Source organism: Cotesia glomerata, linkage group LG10 (genome assembly GCF_020080835.1).
Source record: "Cotesia glomerata isolate CgM1 linkage group LG10, MPM_Cglom_v2.3, whole genome shotgun sequence".
NCBI lineage: Eukaryota > Metazoa > Arthropoda > Insecta > Hymenoptera > Braconidae > Cotesia > Cotesia glomerata.
The window spans coordinates 6,854,552-6,871,397 of record NC_058167.1 but is presented as its reverse complement, the minus strand read 5'-3'; the positions used below and the strand labels follow the sequence as shown (position 1 = coordinate 6,871,397).

Sequence of the window (16,846 nt, the reverse complement as noted above, 5' to 3'; positions counted from 1 at the left end):
GCCGAATTACTGGTTCGGGAAACCATTGACGCCGTCGAGACTTGGCTTGATAAACACCACCTGAAACTCGCCAAGCATAAAACCGAGATGGTTGTTCTGACACGTCAAAAATGGTTTCCAAAACCATTCGCTGTGGACATGGAAGGAACAACACTGACGTCAACAAGGGCCCTGCGCTATCTAGGGGTAATGATAGACGAGAAACTATCTTTCCGCGAACACCTTGACAGTGCATGCAAGAAAGCCAGCAAGACAGTGTCTAGCCTAACAAGAATCATGACCAACACTATGGGACCAAGAACCAAAAAGAGAAGAGTTCTAGAAGTAGTCCACTCGGTACTGCTTCATGGAGCAGAAATATGGGCAGGCATATTGAAACAGAAGACCTACCGACGAAAAATAGCGGCAGTGAAGCGGGTTGCCTGCGCCTATCGAACGGTTTCCGAGGCAGCTATATTGGTCATTGTGGGAGCCGCACCCATCGACCTACTCGCGTTTGAGATAGCGAAACTCTATGACGCTAAAAACAGTGACGAAAACATGAAGGACGCAAGAACGAGGATAAAGGCGGAAACACAATAAGAGTGGCAGGACTGATGGACATCGGGAGAGACGGGCAGATGGACGGCACGCTTGATCCCAAACATCAACGTCTGGCTTTCTCGGAAATACGGAGAAACGGACTTTTTCTTGACCCAGCTATTGACGGGACATGGGCAGTTCAATGCCTATCTTTTTAAGATGGGACTGCACAGCACACCAACGTGCAAACACTGCCCAGACAAAATTGACAACATCGAGCACACGTTCTTTGAGTGTGACCGGTGGAAGGACTACAAAAGCAGTACTGATGAAACTATTGGCACCACGCTCTCCCCTGAGAGCTTAGTCACCTGCATGATCAAAAAAGAAGATAACTGGTCAGCTGTCGCAGCCTATGCGCAGCGTCTTTTAAAGGAAAAAATTGCAGAAAGAGACTAGTAACTGGGAGCAACCGTCGTGAGACGCAACACGGACTGGATTGAAGTAATGCTAACGCGGTCCCGATCCAGTCTTCCCCGTAACATCTATGGGGAAAAAGAGAGGAGGATGTTTAGTCGGTATTGTTGTCAATAGTATTGATTTCCGAGTCCGACATACCCAGGACAAACATCTCGTCCTAGTATACTTAAATGTATTTGACCTCCTCTATAAAAAAAAAAAAAAAAAAAAACACACACACACACACATACATACAGACATAGTGACACCCTCGCGGGAATAGTCAGGGAAGCTTCCTAGGACCTCAAAACGTCGAGATCTGATGAAAACTCGATTTTCGAAAAACGGGGTAAAACCAATAACTTCCCGATTTTTGAAAATTTTCAATTTTCTTAGCGGCAAGTTAAAAATAGGAAAAAAAAATTTTTCAGAAGTGGTTTTTTTTGGAATAACTTTTAAACGGCTTTACCGATCGATTCCAAAAACTAATCAGCTCTCAACCTTAAAAAACCACGTCGATCGCCGCCAATCCGGTCAAAATCGGCTGATTCGTTCGAGAGATATCATGAACGAAAGAAAACCGAAAAAAGTGTTTTTTCGGAGTTACTTCGAAATTTATAGTTTGACCAGTTGAAACTTAGAAATTCTTCATGAAGCTTAAAAAACTGCGTAGAATGCCGCCAACCGTGTAAAAATCGGTTCATTAATTCAAAAGTTATTGCGGTTTGAAAATTCAAAAAATAGTGTTCTATGAAACTTCTATCAGACTTTTGAGCTCAAGAGCTCAAAAGCATAGAAAAGGTATCGTTTTGAGTACGGAGAGCTCAAAACAACACACAGATTGTATTTTTGAGCTCGAAGAGCTCAAAAAAACGGCCATATATTAACGGAATCAGCGGGAAGTTGCAGGGATGGCCTTTATTCATCGGACTATTAGGAGTACATTGAGCAGTTGAAATTCCTGGTAACATTAGCATCCCCATCAATGTCCACAAAGCTACAGCCCATCTACCGAAACAATTGTCCTTTAGGGGAAAAAGTTAAAGAAGAATTTTGTAGGATATTTATTCCAGCTTCCGAAACTGCCCTTGAATTTTCTGTTCGACCATTAGTTGCTAATATAACAGTAGTTAAGAACAAAAGAATCCTTTTTCATTCAAAGACGGATATTCTCGTAAAAAGTTGACGTATAAAAAAATTAAAAAGAGAAAGTTCAAACTGAATAACCGAACTATCCAGTTCATATAATGGCTTAGCCGGAGAAAAAAACTTTTTCTAAGTCCTTGTACTAAAAAACACCATTCAGCCACACCCGATGTAGATAGGTAGATTGCTTGGATGAATATTAAAAAAATATATAATTTAAAGACAAAATACTAGAATAATTAATAATTTCTAAATTACGACATGAGACCAGCTATAACATATAGATTGTTGATGTATGTAAATCTCTCATAACTTTTGAACAGATTATCCGATTCGATCGAAATAAGCGGCGTTCTAAAGCGTTCCACTGCCCTTAGATTTTTTATACTAGTTCAAAGAATTCAAGTCATTAAATTTTGAGAAATCTCAAAAATCAAATTTCCAAAGATTCGTTTTTTTTTTTAAATCTTCTGAACGGCTCAACCGATCGATTCTAAAAACTCTTCATCAGCTCTTAACCTCAAAATCGGTTGATTTGTTTGTAAGTTATTATTGTCGAAAGAAAACCGAAAAAAGGGTTTTTTTCTGGATTACTCTGAAATTCCTAGTTCGATTAATTCAAACTTAAAGAGTATTCATGAAGCTTAAAAAACTGCGTTGAATGCCGTCAACTGGGTGGAAATCAGTTAATTTATTTAAAAGTTATTGCGGTTTCAAAATTAAAAAGTCCATTCGGCAGCCGAAATGGAAGTAGATTTTTCAAATAAAGAAAATTGATTTTTAATAAAATAATATAATAACACTAATAATGTATAACTTAATTCATAAATTAAAAACAAAATTCAATAATAAATTTAAAACTATTTAGAACAAATTTTGGAAAAAAAATTAACTTTTGAAGAAAAATTTTCTCAAATATTTACCAAAAAATTGCAAAGATTATAAGATTTGAATTATAAATTACCAAATTTTAAGTAACTGCTTAGGAACAACAGTTTCCAAATTAATCATAATTTTGAAACCGGATAAAGTTTTAATTGAAGAAAACAATATATAGAACTAATTTGTGACATATTTACTGACGAATTACTCAAAAACATTACACAAAAGACTGATCATTATCGTAATTATTGAGTTTACATCATGATTAAGCTATGATGCAGACAATAATTCTAAAACGGCGTCAACGGTAAAACTGTTTTATTAAACAAACTCTAAAAGGAGTAATATTGAGGCTATTACCACTTCTGAGTAGTGAAAATTGAAGCTTATTAAAAGAACTTTACGATGCATTTTACCGAATTTTGATATCTTGTCTCGATCAGTAATTATACCAAGTTGAAGTAGTAAAAACATCAATTTTTACGATTTTCAAAATTTCGAAATCCTGTCATTTCCAAATTACTCGCCCGATTAAGCTCATCTTCGAACTTAATCTTGGTCTTGATCAATAGATAAAGCATGTTGAGTTTGAGAAGAATCGGTTATAAATTGAAAACGCTATCGTGCTGACAAGCCGCATTATATCGTATAAATATATATATGGGGCATTCCACGCCAAATCGGATAGCATTCTGCCTTTGCATCTGCGATTTTTTTGAAAATTTTTTATGTTATAGTACCCATTGAAAAAGACCTCCATGATTTTTTTCAATTTTTTTTGCCCAGCCGTTTTCGAGATATCAATTTTTGAAAAAAATCGCTTTTCTTTTTTTCAAATGTCTGTAACTTTGCGAAAAATGGGCCAATCGGGACGTTTTTTTTTTTGAAAATTTTTGTTTTTAAACACACTTTTAGGATATAAAATCAAAAAAACATTTTTAAACTGTATTTCTATAAGATTTTCAAATTTTGACTTTAAAATGTTGATTTCCAAAAAACACGTACTGATCGATTTTCTTGAAAATTTTTTCTAAAAAACTGTCAATTATCCCCCAACTTTTAAGCCTAGTCCCTTAATGGGCAATCGATGGGATTCATTTTTTTCCGATTTTTCAAAATTTCAAATTCCAACTTTTTGTAATAAAAAATTTCTGAAAAAATTCTATGCTCAGGATTTACCATAAATAACTTACTGACACAGTTTTCATCATAATTATTAAATTTTATTTACACTAAACGATTATTATTATTTCACATTTATTTCCTTACACGTTTAAATATTTTATAAATACGAGATTCACTGGATGATGAAAATTCTTTAAATCGCAAAGTATCTTTTCCGTCTGGAATGACACAATGATATTTCTGCGTCCCTGTGATTGTTTTTGCTCGTGAATATCGTTGATCTAATAAAAGTTTAGCCTGATCATACTTTTCATTTGAAAAAAATTCAATATTTATATTTGGTAAAGAATTTGGTTTTTCCGCCCATTCAAATAGTTCGACAGGAGTTGAAATTTGTTGGTCATACGGAAGTTGAAGACTTGATCGTGCTGCTATCCTTTTGAAAGTCCCTCCAGCTCCATCACAAGATCCTTTCCCATGTGCGGTTGCAAAGTAATGCCATTCAGCTTTAATTCCAAAGTCTTCTTCATGATAATGAAGATTTACAAAATTTTCAAATTTTTAAATTGTTGGGGTGCTCCATCAGAAAAGTAAATAATTTTTGAGATATTATTGGAAAGACCTTTGATAAAATTAGTGGTGATTCTTGTAAACTCATGAACAGCAACTGCATCGTGAGATAAGCAATCTGATACAATTACTAGACACTTATGAACCAGCTCATTATTGTTTTTATAATAAATTACAACTGGATAAACAGTTACCTGGCTGTTATTCCAGTGGAATCCAGATGCAGCATTCTGGATAACAAAAGCATAATTTTCCGCAAAATCACAGATAACAATAAATTTATTCTCCTTCAATGATTCTTTCAACGACCTCAAATAACTCGCTTGCTCTTTAGCAATATAATTATGAGAAAGAAGACTTGTGATATTCTCACAAAAACTGTCTACAAAATCTGATGAAGTTTTCACGAATGTCTCTAAGCTCGTACGGGGATTTGAAATCCAATAGTCATAAGTAATTTCATCAATCCCATTTTCTTTTAGTACATTTAATAGTAAGTCTTTCAAAGTTTGTATTCCTGGACACTTGTCACAGTTGTAAAAGAAACAATCAGAGGTAGGGTTTTAACATATGATTATCTTCAGGCAGTCACTATACGTCAGTAATGGTGTTGCTAATTGTTCAATAAGTGCTGCCAAGTTACACCCTGTAATAAACGAGACCATGAATGATTTGGAAAAAGACTTTTCTAGTGTATCACTTACCTAACATCATAAGCTTGACATTTTGGTGTATAGAACACACACAAATAGTGTGAGTTCCACTCGAACCAGCAAGCACGCAATGTTGAGGACGCAATGATGCAAATTTTGAAAAACCAACCCGGCAATCTGGATGACGTTCCTTGAAAAGTTCATATAACTCTTTTAAGTTCGAGAGAATGAGACGTTTCTGGACATGCTCACGTTTTCCGTCATCATTTCTAATAGAAAGATAATCTTTCATCCCTGGCATATTTACACTAATTTCATCACTAACATAAAATTTTAAAATCTTAGATTTAATGTCATTCAATAGATGTCGACCTAAAATGTAAATAAATTGAATTTATTATCACTAAAAACATTAATAGACATTATTGATTTAAATATGATTTTGAAAAGATTCTAACCTAATTTGGCATTTGGAGTTGAAAGAATCCCTTTTTTATCTCGAAGAGATTTTGCAATTGACGCCATGTATATTGTACAACCCATTACTTCACATACTCGAGATAATCCCCATGATTCAGGTAAAAGAGTAAGAATTTGAATTTTTTCACATCGTTGCGTATTACTATCGTTGAATTTATTTTTTAATTTATCGAGCAATTCTAAGAAATTTTGAGAGTTGATTTCATCATCAGAAAGTTTTGTTACTCCTTAAGAGGTATTCAATTTTTCATATACTTTTTTGACTTTTTTTTCTAAATACGTTTGATTATCGACATGTTTTTTTATAATAGGTGATTGATTTAGTAAAGCAAATGCATCATTGACCATTGGCAATACTGTTCCTAAACTTAATCCAGATAAACTACTGGTTTGTGCTGTCAGTTCTTCACTAAAATCTTCTAACCCTAAAAAGTGAAAAGATTGAATTATTATTTTGAAATGATAAACTTTTTGTACCACAAAAATAACATCAGGCCATAAAATTTGGCTAAACTTACCTGATGAAATGTTTGAAATTGATGAAAGAGTACTTCCAGTACGATTATCTTCCAATTGCTCTTCAACATGAGTGTTAATCTCAGCAACAGGACTAGACGCAGTACTTTGTAAACTTAATGCTTTTCTGCACGATGTACAGAGATAGTTATTAGTACTTAAATTATATGCAGCTTGTTGAGTCACAGAAGCTCGTCGAAGACCATTTTTCACTCTATGATCTTCCAATTGTAGAGGATTACAGCACAAATTATATTTTCCAAAATTTTCCATAGCGTAAATATTCACAACATTGTTTGCTTATTTACAATAAACTTTATACACTTATATTTCTTGCGAAAAATTAGTACAGATTGTGGAGAAAAGACACTAAGAAAATGTGATTAACAACAATACCCTTACTCTTGTTTTGAAATCAAAATGTAAACAAGAGAAATACTTAACCAAAAAATAATCTACTACAGTCTTCCTTACCGACTGTAGTGAACAGTTGGAATCAGTTTCAAGTAACGGAGGCTTTACAATCACAAAAATAAACAAATTTACTATGTAAGATGTGAAGAATTTTCATCATCCAGTGAATCTCGTATTTATAAAATATTTAAACGTGTAAGGAAATAAATGTGAAATAATAATAATCGTTTGGTGTAAATAAAATTTAATAATTATGATGAAAACTGTGTCAGTAAGTTATTTATGGTAAATCCTGAGCATAGAATTTTTTTAGAAATTTTTTATTACAAAAAGTTGAAATTTGAAATTTTGAAAAATCGGAAAAAAATGGATCCCATCGATTGCCCATTAAGGGACTAGGCTTAAAAGTTGGGGGATAATTGACAGTTTTTTAGAAAAAATTTTCAAGAAAATCGATCAGTACGTGTTTTTTGGAAATCAACATTTTAAAGTCAAAACTTGAAAATCTTATAGAAATACAGTTTAAAAATGTTTTTTGATTTTATATCCTAAAAGTGTGTTTAAAAACAAAAATTTTCAAAAAAAAAAACGTCCCGATTGGCCCATTTTTCGCAAAGTTACAGACATTTGAAAAAAAGAAAAGCGATTTTTTTCAAAAATTGATACCTCGAAAACGGCTGGGCAAAAAAAATTGAAAAAAATCATGGAGGTCTTTTTCAATGGGTACTATAACATAAAAAATTTTCAAAAAAATCGCAGATGCAAAGGCAGAATGCTATCCGATTTGGCGTGAAATGCCCCATATATATATATATATATATATATATATATATATAAATACATACATATATAAACTTTTGAACTACATACATTTTCTGACTCAGCTCAACAAACTGAGTCAGAAAACGACTAAATTTTTTCAAAGTTGCGCCATGAAGACGGCTGCAATAGTTAGATTTTTATAAAATCTACTAAAAAAATAGTGTTTTTTGCTCGACGGGCAGAAAGCGTCAACTTTCGGCCCGCTGCGCTAAACGAAGGTGCCCCTTTCTGCCTTCGTCGAGCAAAAAAATAGTATACACTCCACGGGAAGTAAATAAGAAAGCCTCAGATTACATGTGATCTGAGACATTTCTTACTTTACTTCCCTAGGTGTGTAATATACTATTTATTAAACCTCTAATCAGACTTTTGAGCTCTTCGAGCTCAAAAGCATAGAACATCTCTTTGAGCTCGGAGAGCTCAAAATGACACGAAAATTATATTTTTGAGCTCGAAGAGCTAATAAGTGAAATTTTGAGCGCCTATATAGGTATGGAATTAGCGGAAAGTTGCAGGGATGACCTTTAGGGTCAACCGTTTTCCTAATTTTTTTCTTTCGGATGCGTGAGAAGTATAACTTTTGAAAATTTTTTATTCAAAAAATTTCAAAACTAGATTCTTGAAACTTTAAAGTTCTTTTATCATATTTCGATGCGAAAAATAATGAAATTTTTTTTTTGGTTCTTTAATTTTTGCGAAAACTGAATGTCTAGAGAAAATAAAAAGTACTGCCCGTGCAAAAAATTCTGATTCAAAATGAATTTAAGATTGAAATTCATATTTTGACACAAATATGAATTAGTTTTGAGATCAATCCAAATTTGAAATTGATTTGTAGACAGAAATTAGCACGCCTGTAGAACTTTCAATCTTACTTCAGAATTTTAAGAAAGACTTAAGAATATTTTATGTATAAAATTTATCCTAAATATTCTTATGTCTTTAGAAAAATTCTGAAGCAGGATCGAAAGTTCTACAAGCGTGTTAATTTTGATCTACAAATCAATTTCAAATTTGGATTGATCTCAAAACTAATTCATATTTCAATCTTAAATTCATTTTGAATCAGAATTTTTTTTGCACGGGTGTCTTTCCAAAGCAGATTGAAAAAATCAAGATTTGGCAAGACATCATTACTATTGGCAAGACATTATCAAAGCCGTATACAGTTTATCAGTTAAAATGTAAGAATTAATTAAAGATACGTTACCACATGATTTTAAAAGTCACGACTTACCTATAAACTCAATTCGATGTTTTTATCATAATGCAAATTTTTAGAAATGTTTTTTTAAAATAATTGATTTGCTATAAAAATTCAAAAAATTGCCAGATGTCTGCTGATTTTAGTATCATTTACATTTTCATATAAATTGTCGTCATCAATACATGTATACACATGGGATATGGGATAGCGGGGATCCGTTTCATTTTTTTTGCTTCCTATTTTCATACTATAGAATGTAATACTAAAATCTTTGGATTTAAAAGTGTGATTGGGCTTTCTTTTTCTTTAGAGCTTACAGTGTGCGATTAGAATCTCTGACACATTTCGAGGGTTCCAAATATGGAGAGAATACTCTTGAAAATAATCGTTTCAACAAAATTGTGGTCTTTCCACTATCGTTATTTAATCTATAATTTCCTTACTCCCTTTACAAAATTTAAGACCATTCTCTGCTTAGGACAACTTTACTCTGCCTACCCTACTTAGTTACCACGCTCAGACTATAAAATAAATTCGTCTATAAATAAAAGCGAGACAAAACATAGAAGGTATTAGCACAATATGTATCCACAGATTCGGTAGAATCTGGCGCCAAGTTACGTTCAAATCCGTTGTAAACGGAGCGCCAGACTACCGAGTGTGTTTACTGTAAGCAGAACGGTATTTCGAGGTTGCAAAATTTTATTTAATTCTACGGTACTTCTTGTTCCTAAATTTTATATTATAACAGTAATTCATACTTTATTTTACTGATATCAATTAATTATATTCAATTATAACAATTAATCTACTTGAAATTATTAAATTTTATCAGCACAAACTATAGCAAGCTCAAAAATTTCGATCCTGACTTTTTTTCGATGTAAAAAGTGACATGCCACAGACTAAGTAATTCGAGAATGCATGGTAATAGTCCAATAGATGGGAAACTACAGTTAAAAAAATAAATTTCACAGCTTGCATCTACACCCGCCAGGGTGCGCTACAATTATTTTTACATAAACTGTAGCTTCAAGGGGATAGTTTGCTATAAAAAATGCAGCCAACTTGAGATTTAAGTTGGTACCAATGGCAAATTTTTATTATAAGTACAAAAATACTGAAATCCGAACAAAAACAGTTCACTGTAAAAAAATCGCGCCAAGTCCACGTTCATAAGACTATTAAGAAAAACAAAATTTTTTTTTCTTTACAAAAAGATATAAAATAGAAAAATTAAAAATCCAAGTAACCGATATGATTGTATATGATTTTCGGAAGTTAAAAAAAATTTTGTTGTAAATTTAAAAATTAAGAAAAAAATTTTGGAACGTACTTGGTGTGCGTCATTGTGTATTTCAATTTTTTTAAAGTCCTAGTAAATAGATTTTACGAATTTCATGAAAAGTAAAATATTTTGCAACCACGCACACTAAATACGTTCCAAAATTTTTTTCTTAATTTTTAAATTTACAATAAAATTTTTTTTAATTTCCGAAAATCATATACAATCATATCGGTTACTTGGATTTTTTAATTTTTCTATTTTATATCTTTTTGTAAAGAAAAAAAAATTTTGTTTTTCTTAATAGTCTTATGAACGTGGACTTGGCGCGATTTTTTTACAGTGAACTGTTTTTGTTCGGATATGTATTTATCTATGTACTACCTCTCCGTCCTCAATATAAAATTCTCAAAGCAGTACTAACCCGGTTTTGCTCCATGTATGTGGCGACATCTGTTTGCATTTGAAATCACTTTTTTTGATGATTTATTTTTCACTCGATATTTACTTTAAAAATATTAAGTGTGGTTATTGTTACCATAAAATTTGGAAGTTTGTGTAAAATGTTAACTAAAAATTTATACATTTATATAAATAATATCAATACATAAAAATTTATTCTTCAAGAGAAAATTCCCAGTTTTAATCCGCTGCAAAATAATATAATTTTTTTCATTAATTTTCAATATTTTTATTAACATAATATAAACAACAATGCCAAGTGACTCAGATTCAGACCGAAGTAATAAATACCGAAAAAAGCATTATCGACGATCCAGGTTAGACTTTATTTAATTTATAATTTTTTTCATGAATTATATTTACTAATTATTTTATTCAATTTTAGATCGAGCAGTTCAGATTCATCTAACAGCTCTTCAAATCATAAACGATCTTCAAAATATTCTAAATCTCGACGTCGATATAGATCTCGCTCAAGAAGCCGTGACGATCCTCGACCTAAAAGTAGTTACAGATCTTCTCCAGGAAGTTCTAAAAGTAAAGACAAACGGAGATATAAAGATCGACGAAGATCCAAGTCGATATCACCTGTGCGATCAAATAGTAGAAAGATACGATCACCATCTCGGGAAAAGTCAACAAGTCGCTCAAGTAGCGTTCATTCTAATATTAAAATTCCATTAGAAAAATCTGTTAACATTCCAATTAAAGGTAGATATAACTTTATATTTTTTAATTTTTTTACAGGATGAATCCTTATTTATTCACTTTATTATTTTTTAAACTAACTATTATACAATAGGACTTCATTCGTCTAGGTTTCCATTGTAGTTGAATGATTTTTTAAACAAAAATTGAAACTATTTGATATTGTTAGAAAATTCTTCTTTTTCTTCATGTTGACATCTCAACATCACTTATGTTTTTTTAATCATACTACATTTTTGACTTAAGTCAAAGATAAAGATATAATGGTTATATTTTTTCCATATTATCAAAAAAGTTACTTTTATAGTTCTTAAATACACTTTAGAAACTCTTAAAATTACTTGACGTGCCAGAACATTTTCAAATTGTAAAACTGGCAATTTAATTGTGGATTTGATCACATAGTCATTTGATTGAAAGTAGTTCATAAGCAATAACATTTTAACCAATATTTTTTTGTAATTTTGTCAATAGCATATTATCACAAAAAGTAGAAAAAGATTGAACTACATTGAGAATTAGATAAGGGAATTTAATCATTGAAAAAAATATATAAATTCTTTTTCACAATATATTTTTCATTCATATCTAACAGCACTTAAAATAAGAAAATATTTCACATAAATTACTAATTCACTTTTTAAGATAAGAATGTTTAATTAAAAAATTGCGATCATACATTGAAGTTTTATGATATCAGGAATTCCATTGCATGAATGAATCAATTTTTCCTGCAGTGCCGGTCTTTTTATTAAATATTCAAAATTTTTTTAAATCAACAAAAGTAAAGTCACTCGATTCATAATAGAATGCATTCCTTTTTAGTATATAGCTATTAATTTATAACCAGTTGATGTTAAAGCGCATTATCAGTATTAAACATTGAAAATTATTTTAAGATAACATTACATTATAATGAACATAAGAAGAAATTAATATAAATTGTCGTCATATTTGCTATTGCAATGTGACGTTATATTGAGAACCATATGACTTTTATTTTATATTCATCAATTTACTTTCATGCCATACTCGCCTACTACTAATTTTTTCATTCTAAAATATGTGAAGAGTATGTTATTGATGTTTGATTTTCCTTTACAGATGAATTTACAATCGAACCACGGATTAAGGAATCTATATTAGAAGAAATCAATGCTGACAGTTTTGTACCGAAAAAATTTACTTCCAACGCCCAAGTAAAAGAAAAAAAATTAATTAAAAATCATGTAATTGATCTCACAGGTGACAATGTTAAAGTACCAATAGTATCTAATCCTTCAGTTGTCTCCGAAAGTATATTTCATAGCTCGGTAAGCATATAATTATACAAAAATGATATTCTGTTAATTGTTTATAATTTCCTGCATAGAACTTGAGTATTAACGTCTATAATAAGTTAAAATCAGACAATTTAAGACCAATCATTCATTTTATTTCCGATATTAACCAATCAGTTTTTGATTTCTAATCCACATTGATCTATAATTATCTCTTTCTAAAATTATCCAACTGAAAAGAAAATTGCAAATTTTTTTATGAATTTTAAACTGGCAATTGATTACGGTCAGCTGAATTTTAAATAAAATTTATTGAAGAGATCAACTAATTTTCATGTATTATTCAGATAAATAGTCATAAAAATTCATAATTTCAATGCAGGGGATCTAAAAGTTTTTTTAATATTAATAACAATGTTTTCTTTGTTATAGATTTTAATGGATCAAACAGTACATTTTGACAAATGGGTGAAGAAATTGTATAATTTACGACAAAAAGCTATATCAGATTTATTGTCTCTCACTTGACAATTGAGTAATTAGATAAGTCAATATTTAACAATATTTTCTTGACTGAATAATACCTAACTATTTCATGTAAATTGAATTCGACATAATATTATAAATTATAATATAATAATAAAAAAACATTTTATATTATTTATTTAACATCAATATTTATTTATCACTTTACAGTGTTTTATATTTTTGTTACTTTTACATTTATAAATTTGTTATAAGAGATACATTTATTCAATTAGTATATATATATATACGTTAAAATAAATTAAGATTATATCACCTCAATAGTTGTCTTTAAACTAATATTACTTTGGATATTTTTTTCTTAAAACTATGGAATGAAAGAGAATAATATAAATTCTGAATATTTTATTTTTTATTTTGTGTCAATTTGGGGAGTTGGACTCTTAAAACTGTCCATAATTTTTGACGTGAAGCAGGGTAAAATTTATATATGTACGAAAATTCAAAATAAAAATTACATATTTGTATTATATACAATAAATAGTTCATGATTATTTATCAAATAAAGATTAAATTTGTATCTTTACAAATGATCGATACTCGCGCGTTGGGATAAAATAATTAATAATAGTTAATTCAGCCTTGCATTATATAATTCAGTATACTACTAGTCGATCACACGTTACATGATTATATCTAATATAGTTTAAAATTTTTTTTGTTTTACTAATTTTGTGATAGTAACTTGTAAATTACGATCAATATTCATATAATATACTCGAAAATCAAATACAAAACTCAAATATAAATAAATATAAAAACAATGAAATAAATTGTAATGTGAGCACTCTACATTCATAGTGTAACTATTATATAAAATTTCTACATTTTTGTGACTTAGATGCAGAAAGAGCATAAGAGTACAAATATTCTACTGTAACATATATTACGTGATTAATTAATATAATATTTAATCATCTTTACGTGCCTCCTCTTGCACTTCTGCCATATTTGATATATCATATTCAATAATATTTGTACCAGCAAAATGTCCAAATATAACACCATCAATACTTCGTTTTACTATTCCAGCTAAAAATATTAAAGTAGTTATTATTTACTAACTAAAGAAATCTTATAACTTTTAATACCATTAATAATAAAAAATTTTAATAAGCATTTTGAATTAGGCCCAGAAAAATATTTCAATCAATCCATTAGTAAATAAAATTACGGAATTTATAAATGTAAGTTATCAAACTAATTTTTTAAATCTGGACATGCAATTTTATCACATATAAAATTTCAGTAATATTTGCCAGTTTAAAAAATAAAATAATTTTTCAAATATTCTATAAAAGTTAATGGACTCGTTCAAGTTTACTAACTTCTTCGCTGGACTGAGCTTAGGTTAGTATACCTTGCATTGTTTTCTTATAGATATTCTTTAGAGAGAATGTAGTTACTTTTAGTTTTTGGTACATGATCTGCTAAGATCTCCCAAGAGCTTAGCAAGCTTGACCGAGCCCAATCTAAAATTTACGAATATTCTAAATTTAAACTATAGTTAAACAGTAAAATTTCGAAGAAAACGATTAAGTTTATCGATTTTTAGATTAATTAGCTAAATCTAAGAATACTAAAGGTTTTCTTTGTTTGAGTAATATTTTTTTTTTTCTAAGTTGATAAATATAGAGCTTAAAAATTTATAGGATATCAATACTTTCCCGGGACATATATCCACCAAGTATGTTATTAAAATATCTATCTAGGACCAAATCTCTATGCTCGTGGTTTGCGATTTAAATTACACTTACCAGTATTATTTACTATTTCAAGAGTATATATCGGCATTTGTTTACATTCACGTGCAATGTATGTCCCTACGGTAGAACGGTCACAAATAGCTGGAAATACAGCTTTCATTGTTTCACGTACAACTTTTGTATTAACTTCATAGTACCCTAAAGAAAAAAAAAGAATTTCATTTGCAAACAATGTGTAAAAAACTGAAAATTTATTTTTTAATTTATAGCATTTACCATTGTACATTTTGTTTAACAAATCGTACATATTTTTCGGTGGTAAAACTTTATCACGATCAAGTGCCATAACAAAACAAGAATGACCATCAAGATCAATAATTCCGGTTAGATTCTGAAAATAAAAATAAACAAACAGATTTAGATAAAAATTAATCAGTTACGAATCAAGTATAAATTATCAACAAAAATAAAACAATATACAATGTTGAAATCGTGTATAAAACGTCCTTGACGTCCATCACGGAAGTCTGGTACTTCAATTCCTTCATAATGTCCGTTTTCTAAATCCATTTCAAAACATTCTTGAAAAAAGTCTTTGCTTGAATCTTGGAAGAAATTACGTATAGTATTTTGCGCAGATCTATCAAGAACAAGAGCCTCTTGTTCCGTATCTCTGGCAAGACTTTTGAATAGATCACTATCAGATGGAACGCCGGCTGACAATTCATCACTAACAAATGGCAATTTAGTATCCATGCGTTCGTATGGAATGCTGTACCATCCAGTGCGGAATCTATGCATCTGTTCGCGAGCATAACGCCTGTAAATACATATACCACCAAGTACACCAATACTCATACCCAGTAGGGCCGTAAATAATAGGCAGTAAAGTGTCATAGACTTAGAAGTGAAATTAGCTCTTCGCAATATTAAATAGTGTGAATGTCTGCCTAAATCTCGCTGTTGCTGTTGTTGAGAACTTTGCGATTCTACATCACCCTGAGGATTGTGCTATTAAAAAAATAATTTACTTCAAATAAAAATTTTCCAGTATGATTATTCATCCTATGATATATGATATCAATTTATACACGTTTTATGATAATTCAGATTAAATAATCGTTTATGGTACTTCCAACAACGCCCTACTGCATTTTATATATAAAAAATATCTAAATAACTTCCGCGGTTATTATTAGAAATTTTTATCTTTTATAATAATATGAAAACGACATCGCACATTAGATGGTAACAATTTAATAATGTATACTCTCAAATTATTAATTAATTTTATACAATTAAAAGATAATTACTTAATTGAATTATAAATTTTAACAATAGAGTATACAAAATAAAAATAGATGCATGTATATTATATGCGCGAATAATTACGTCTTCAGAGATTATTTTAACATCCAAAAAATTTATCCAAACAATTAACTAAATTTGTAGTTATTTTGATATGTAATATTTTTTATTATATTTTTTTCTTCTGAAGACCATAAATTTTAATCAATAACTATCATAAGCATCCATAAAAAATCGGTTATTAAAATTGATGAGTATTGTCTGAATAAATACAAACCAATGGCTGCTCCATTTTATCCACAGGCTTCTTTTCGCCAATAGCTTTAGTGATGACCGTCATCTTGGCGTTTTATTTATCCCACTGTATAGTAATAACTTATATCCACTGGAGAAAATATATTATTTTATAGTACTTGTTAAGTACTATAATTATTTAATTTAATAAAATTATATCGTGAATAATTCTTGAATGTAACTCACAAACACGTTAACACACCACTTGAATTCGATTGATCGAGTGACATTCGCGCCTGTCTGAATACACCCCCACGGAACGGGGACACTTTGCCAACAATATGGCGGCGATCAAAAATTTTATGTTGGCTATGCTAGCTATGCAGTGAAGGCGCACAAATAATTCGAATGGAGAGTTATACGCAGCCACAGAAATGTAAAATGCTGCCATCATGTCGAATGTCGAATAGAATAATGAAAAAGATAGACGTGAAATGTAAGATTTAGTTAATAGATGTCAG

General features: G+C 30.3%; 4 protein-coding genes across 4 annotated transcripts; 1 reads left to right on the top strand and 3 right to left on the bottom strand.

Moving 5' to 3' along the window:
• Positions 1-5,095: 5,095 nt before the first annotated feature.
• LOC123272613 lies at positions 5,096-5,710 on the bottom strand. The gene is made up of 2 exons (XM_044739530.1): positions 5,409-5,710; positions 5,096-5,350 (listed from the first exon to the last, which is right to left on the bottom strand). The coding sequence occupies exons 1-2, from the start codon at positions 5,656-5,658 to the stop codon at positions 5,268-5,270; spliced, it is 333 nt and encodes a 110-aa protein (XP_044595465.1). The 5' UTR covers positions 5,659-5,710; the 3' UTR covers positions 5,096-5,267.
• Positions 5,711-5,842: 132 nt separating this feature from the next.
• LOC123273390 lies at positions 5,843-6,626 on the bottom strand. The gene is made up of 2 exons (XM_044740791.1): positions 6,356-6,626; positions 5,843-6,262 (listed from the first exon to the last, which is right to left on the bottom strand). Exons 1-2 carry the CDS (start codon positions 6,624-6,626, stop codon positions 6,066-6,068), a joined length of 468 nt encoding a protein of 155 aa, XP_044596726.1. The 3' UTR covers positions 5,843-6,065.
• A 3,951-nt stretch (positions 6,627-10,577) lies between these two features.
• LOC123272602 (serine/Arginine-related protein 53-like) lies at positions 10,578-13,160 on the top strand. Its single transcript, XM_044739513.1, has 4 exons — positions 10,578-10,860; positions 10,929-11,254; positions 12,356-12,564; positions 12,964-13,160. Exons 1-4 carry the CDS (start codon positions 10,796-10,798, stop codon positions 13,057-13,059), a joined length of 696 nt encoding a protein of 231 aa, XP_044595448.1. The 5' UTR covers positions 10,578-10,795; the 3' UTR covers positions 13,060-13,160.
• A 272-nt stretch (positions 13,161-13,432) lies between these two features.
• Positions 13,433-16,623, bottom strand: LOC123272596 (integral membrane protein 2B). The gene is made up of 5 exons (XM_044739506.1): positions 16,369-16,623; positions 15,264-15,794; positions 15,060-15,174; positions 14,835-14,981; positions 13,433-14,109 (listed from the first exon to the last, which is right to left on the bottom strand). The coding sequence occupies exons 1-5, from the start codon at positions 16,429-16,431 to the stop codon at positions 13,988-13,990; spliced, it is 978 nt and encodes a 325-aa protein (XP_044595441.1). The 5' UTR covers positions 16,432-16,623; the 3' UTR covers positions 13,433-13,987.
• Between the last annotated feature and the right edge of the window lie 223 nt (positions 16,624-16,846).

Excerpts from the sequence above, each read along its gene's own strand:
- LOC123272613 (XM_044739530.1), bottom strand. The coding sequence starts at position 5,658 with ATGCCAGGGATGAAAGATTATCTTTCTATTAGAAATGATGACGGAAAA. Across the intron at positions 5,351-5,408 it reads TGTCAAGCTTATGATGTTAG|GGTGTAACTTGGCAGCACTT; the intron begins GTAAGTGATACA and ends CGTTTATTACAG.
- LOC123273390 (XM_044740791.1), bottom strand. The coding sequence starts at position 6,626 with ATGGAAAATTTTGGAAAATATAATTTGTGCTGTAATCCTCTACAATTG. Across the intron at positions 6,263-6,355 it reads AATTTCAAACATTTCATCAG|GGTTAGAAGATTTTAGTGAA; the intron begins GTAAGTTTAGCC and ends TTCACTTTTTAG.
- LOC123272602 (XM_044739513.1), top strand. The coding sequence starts at position 10,796 with ATGCCAAGTGACTCAGATTCAGACCGAAGTAATAAATACCGAAAAAAG. Across the intron at positions 10,861-10,928 it reads AAGCATTATCGACGATCCAG|ATCGAGCAGTTCAGATTCAT; the intron begins GTTAGACTTTAT and ends ATTCAATTTTAG. Across the intron at positions 12,565-12,963 it reads AAAGTATATTTCATAGCTCG|ATTTTAATGGATCAAACAGT; the intron begins GTAAGCATATAA and ends TCTTTGTTATAG.
- LOC123272596 (XM_044739506.1), bottom strand. The coding sequence starts at position 16,431 with ATGACGGTCATCACTAAAGCTATTGGCGAAAAGAAGCCTGTGGATAAA. Across the intron at positions 15,175-15,263 it reads TTATACACGATTTCAACATT|AATCTAACCGGAATTATTGA; the intron begins GTATATTGTTTT and ends TTTTATTTTCAG. Across the intron at positions 14,110-14,834 it reads TGAAATAGTAAATAATACTG|CTGGAATAGTAAAACGAAGT; the intron begins GTAAGTGTAATT and ends TAATATTTTTAG.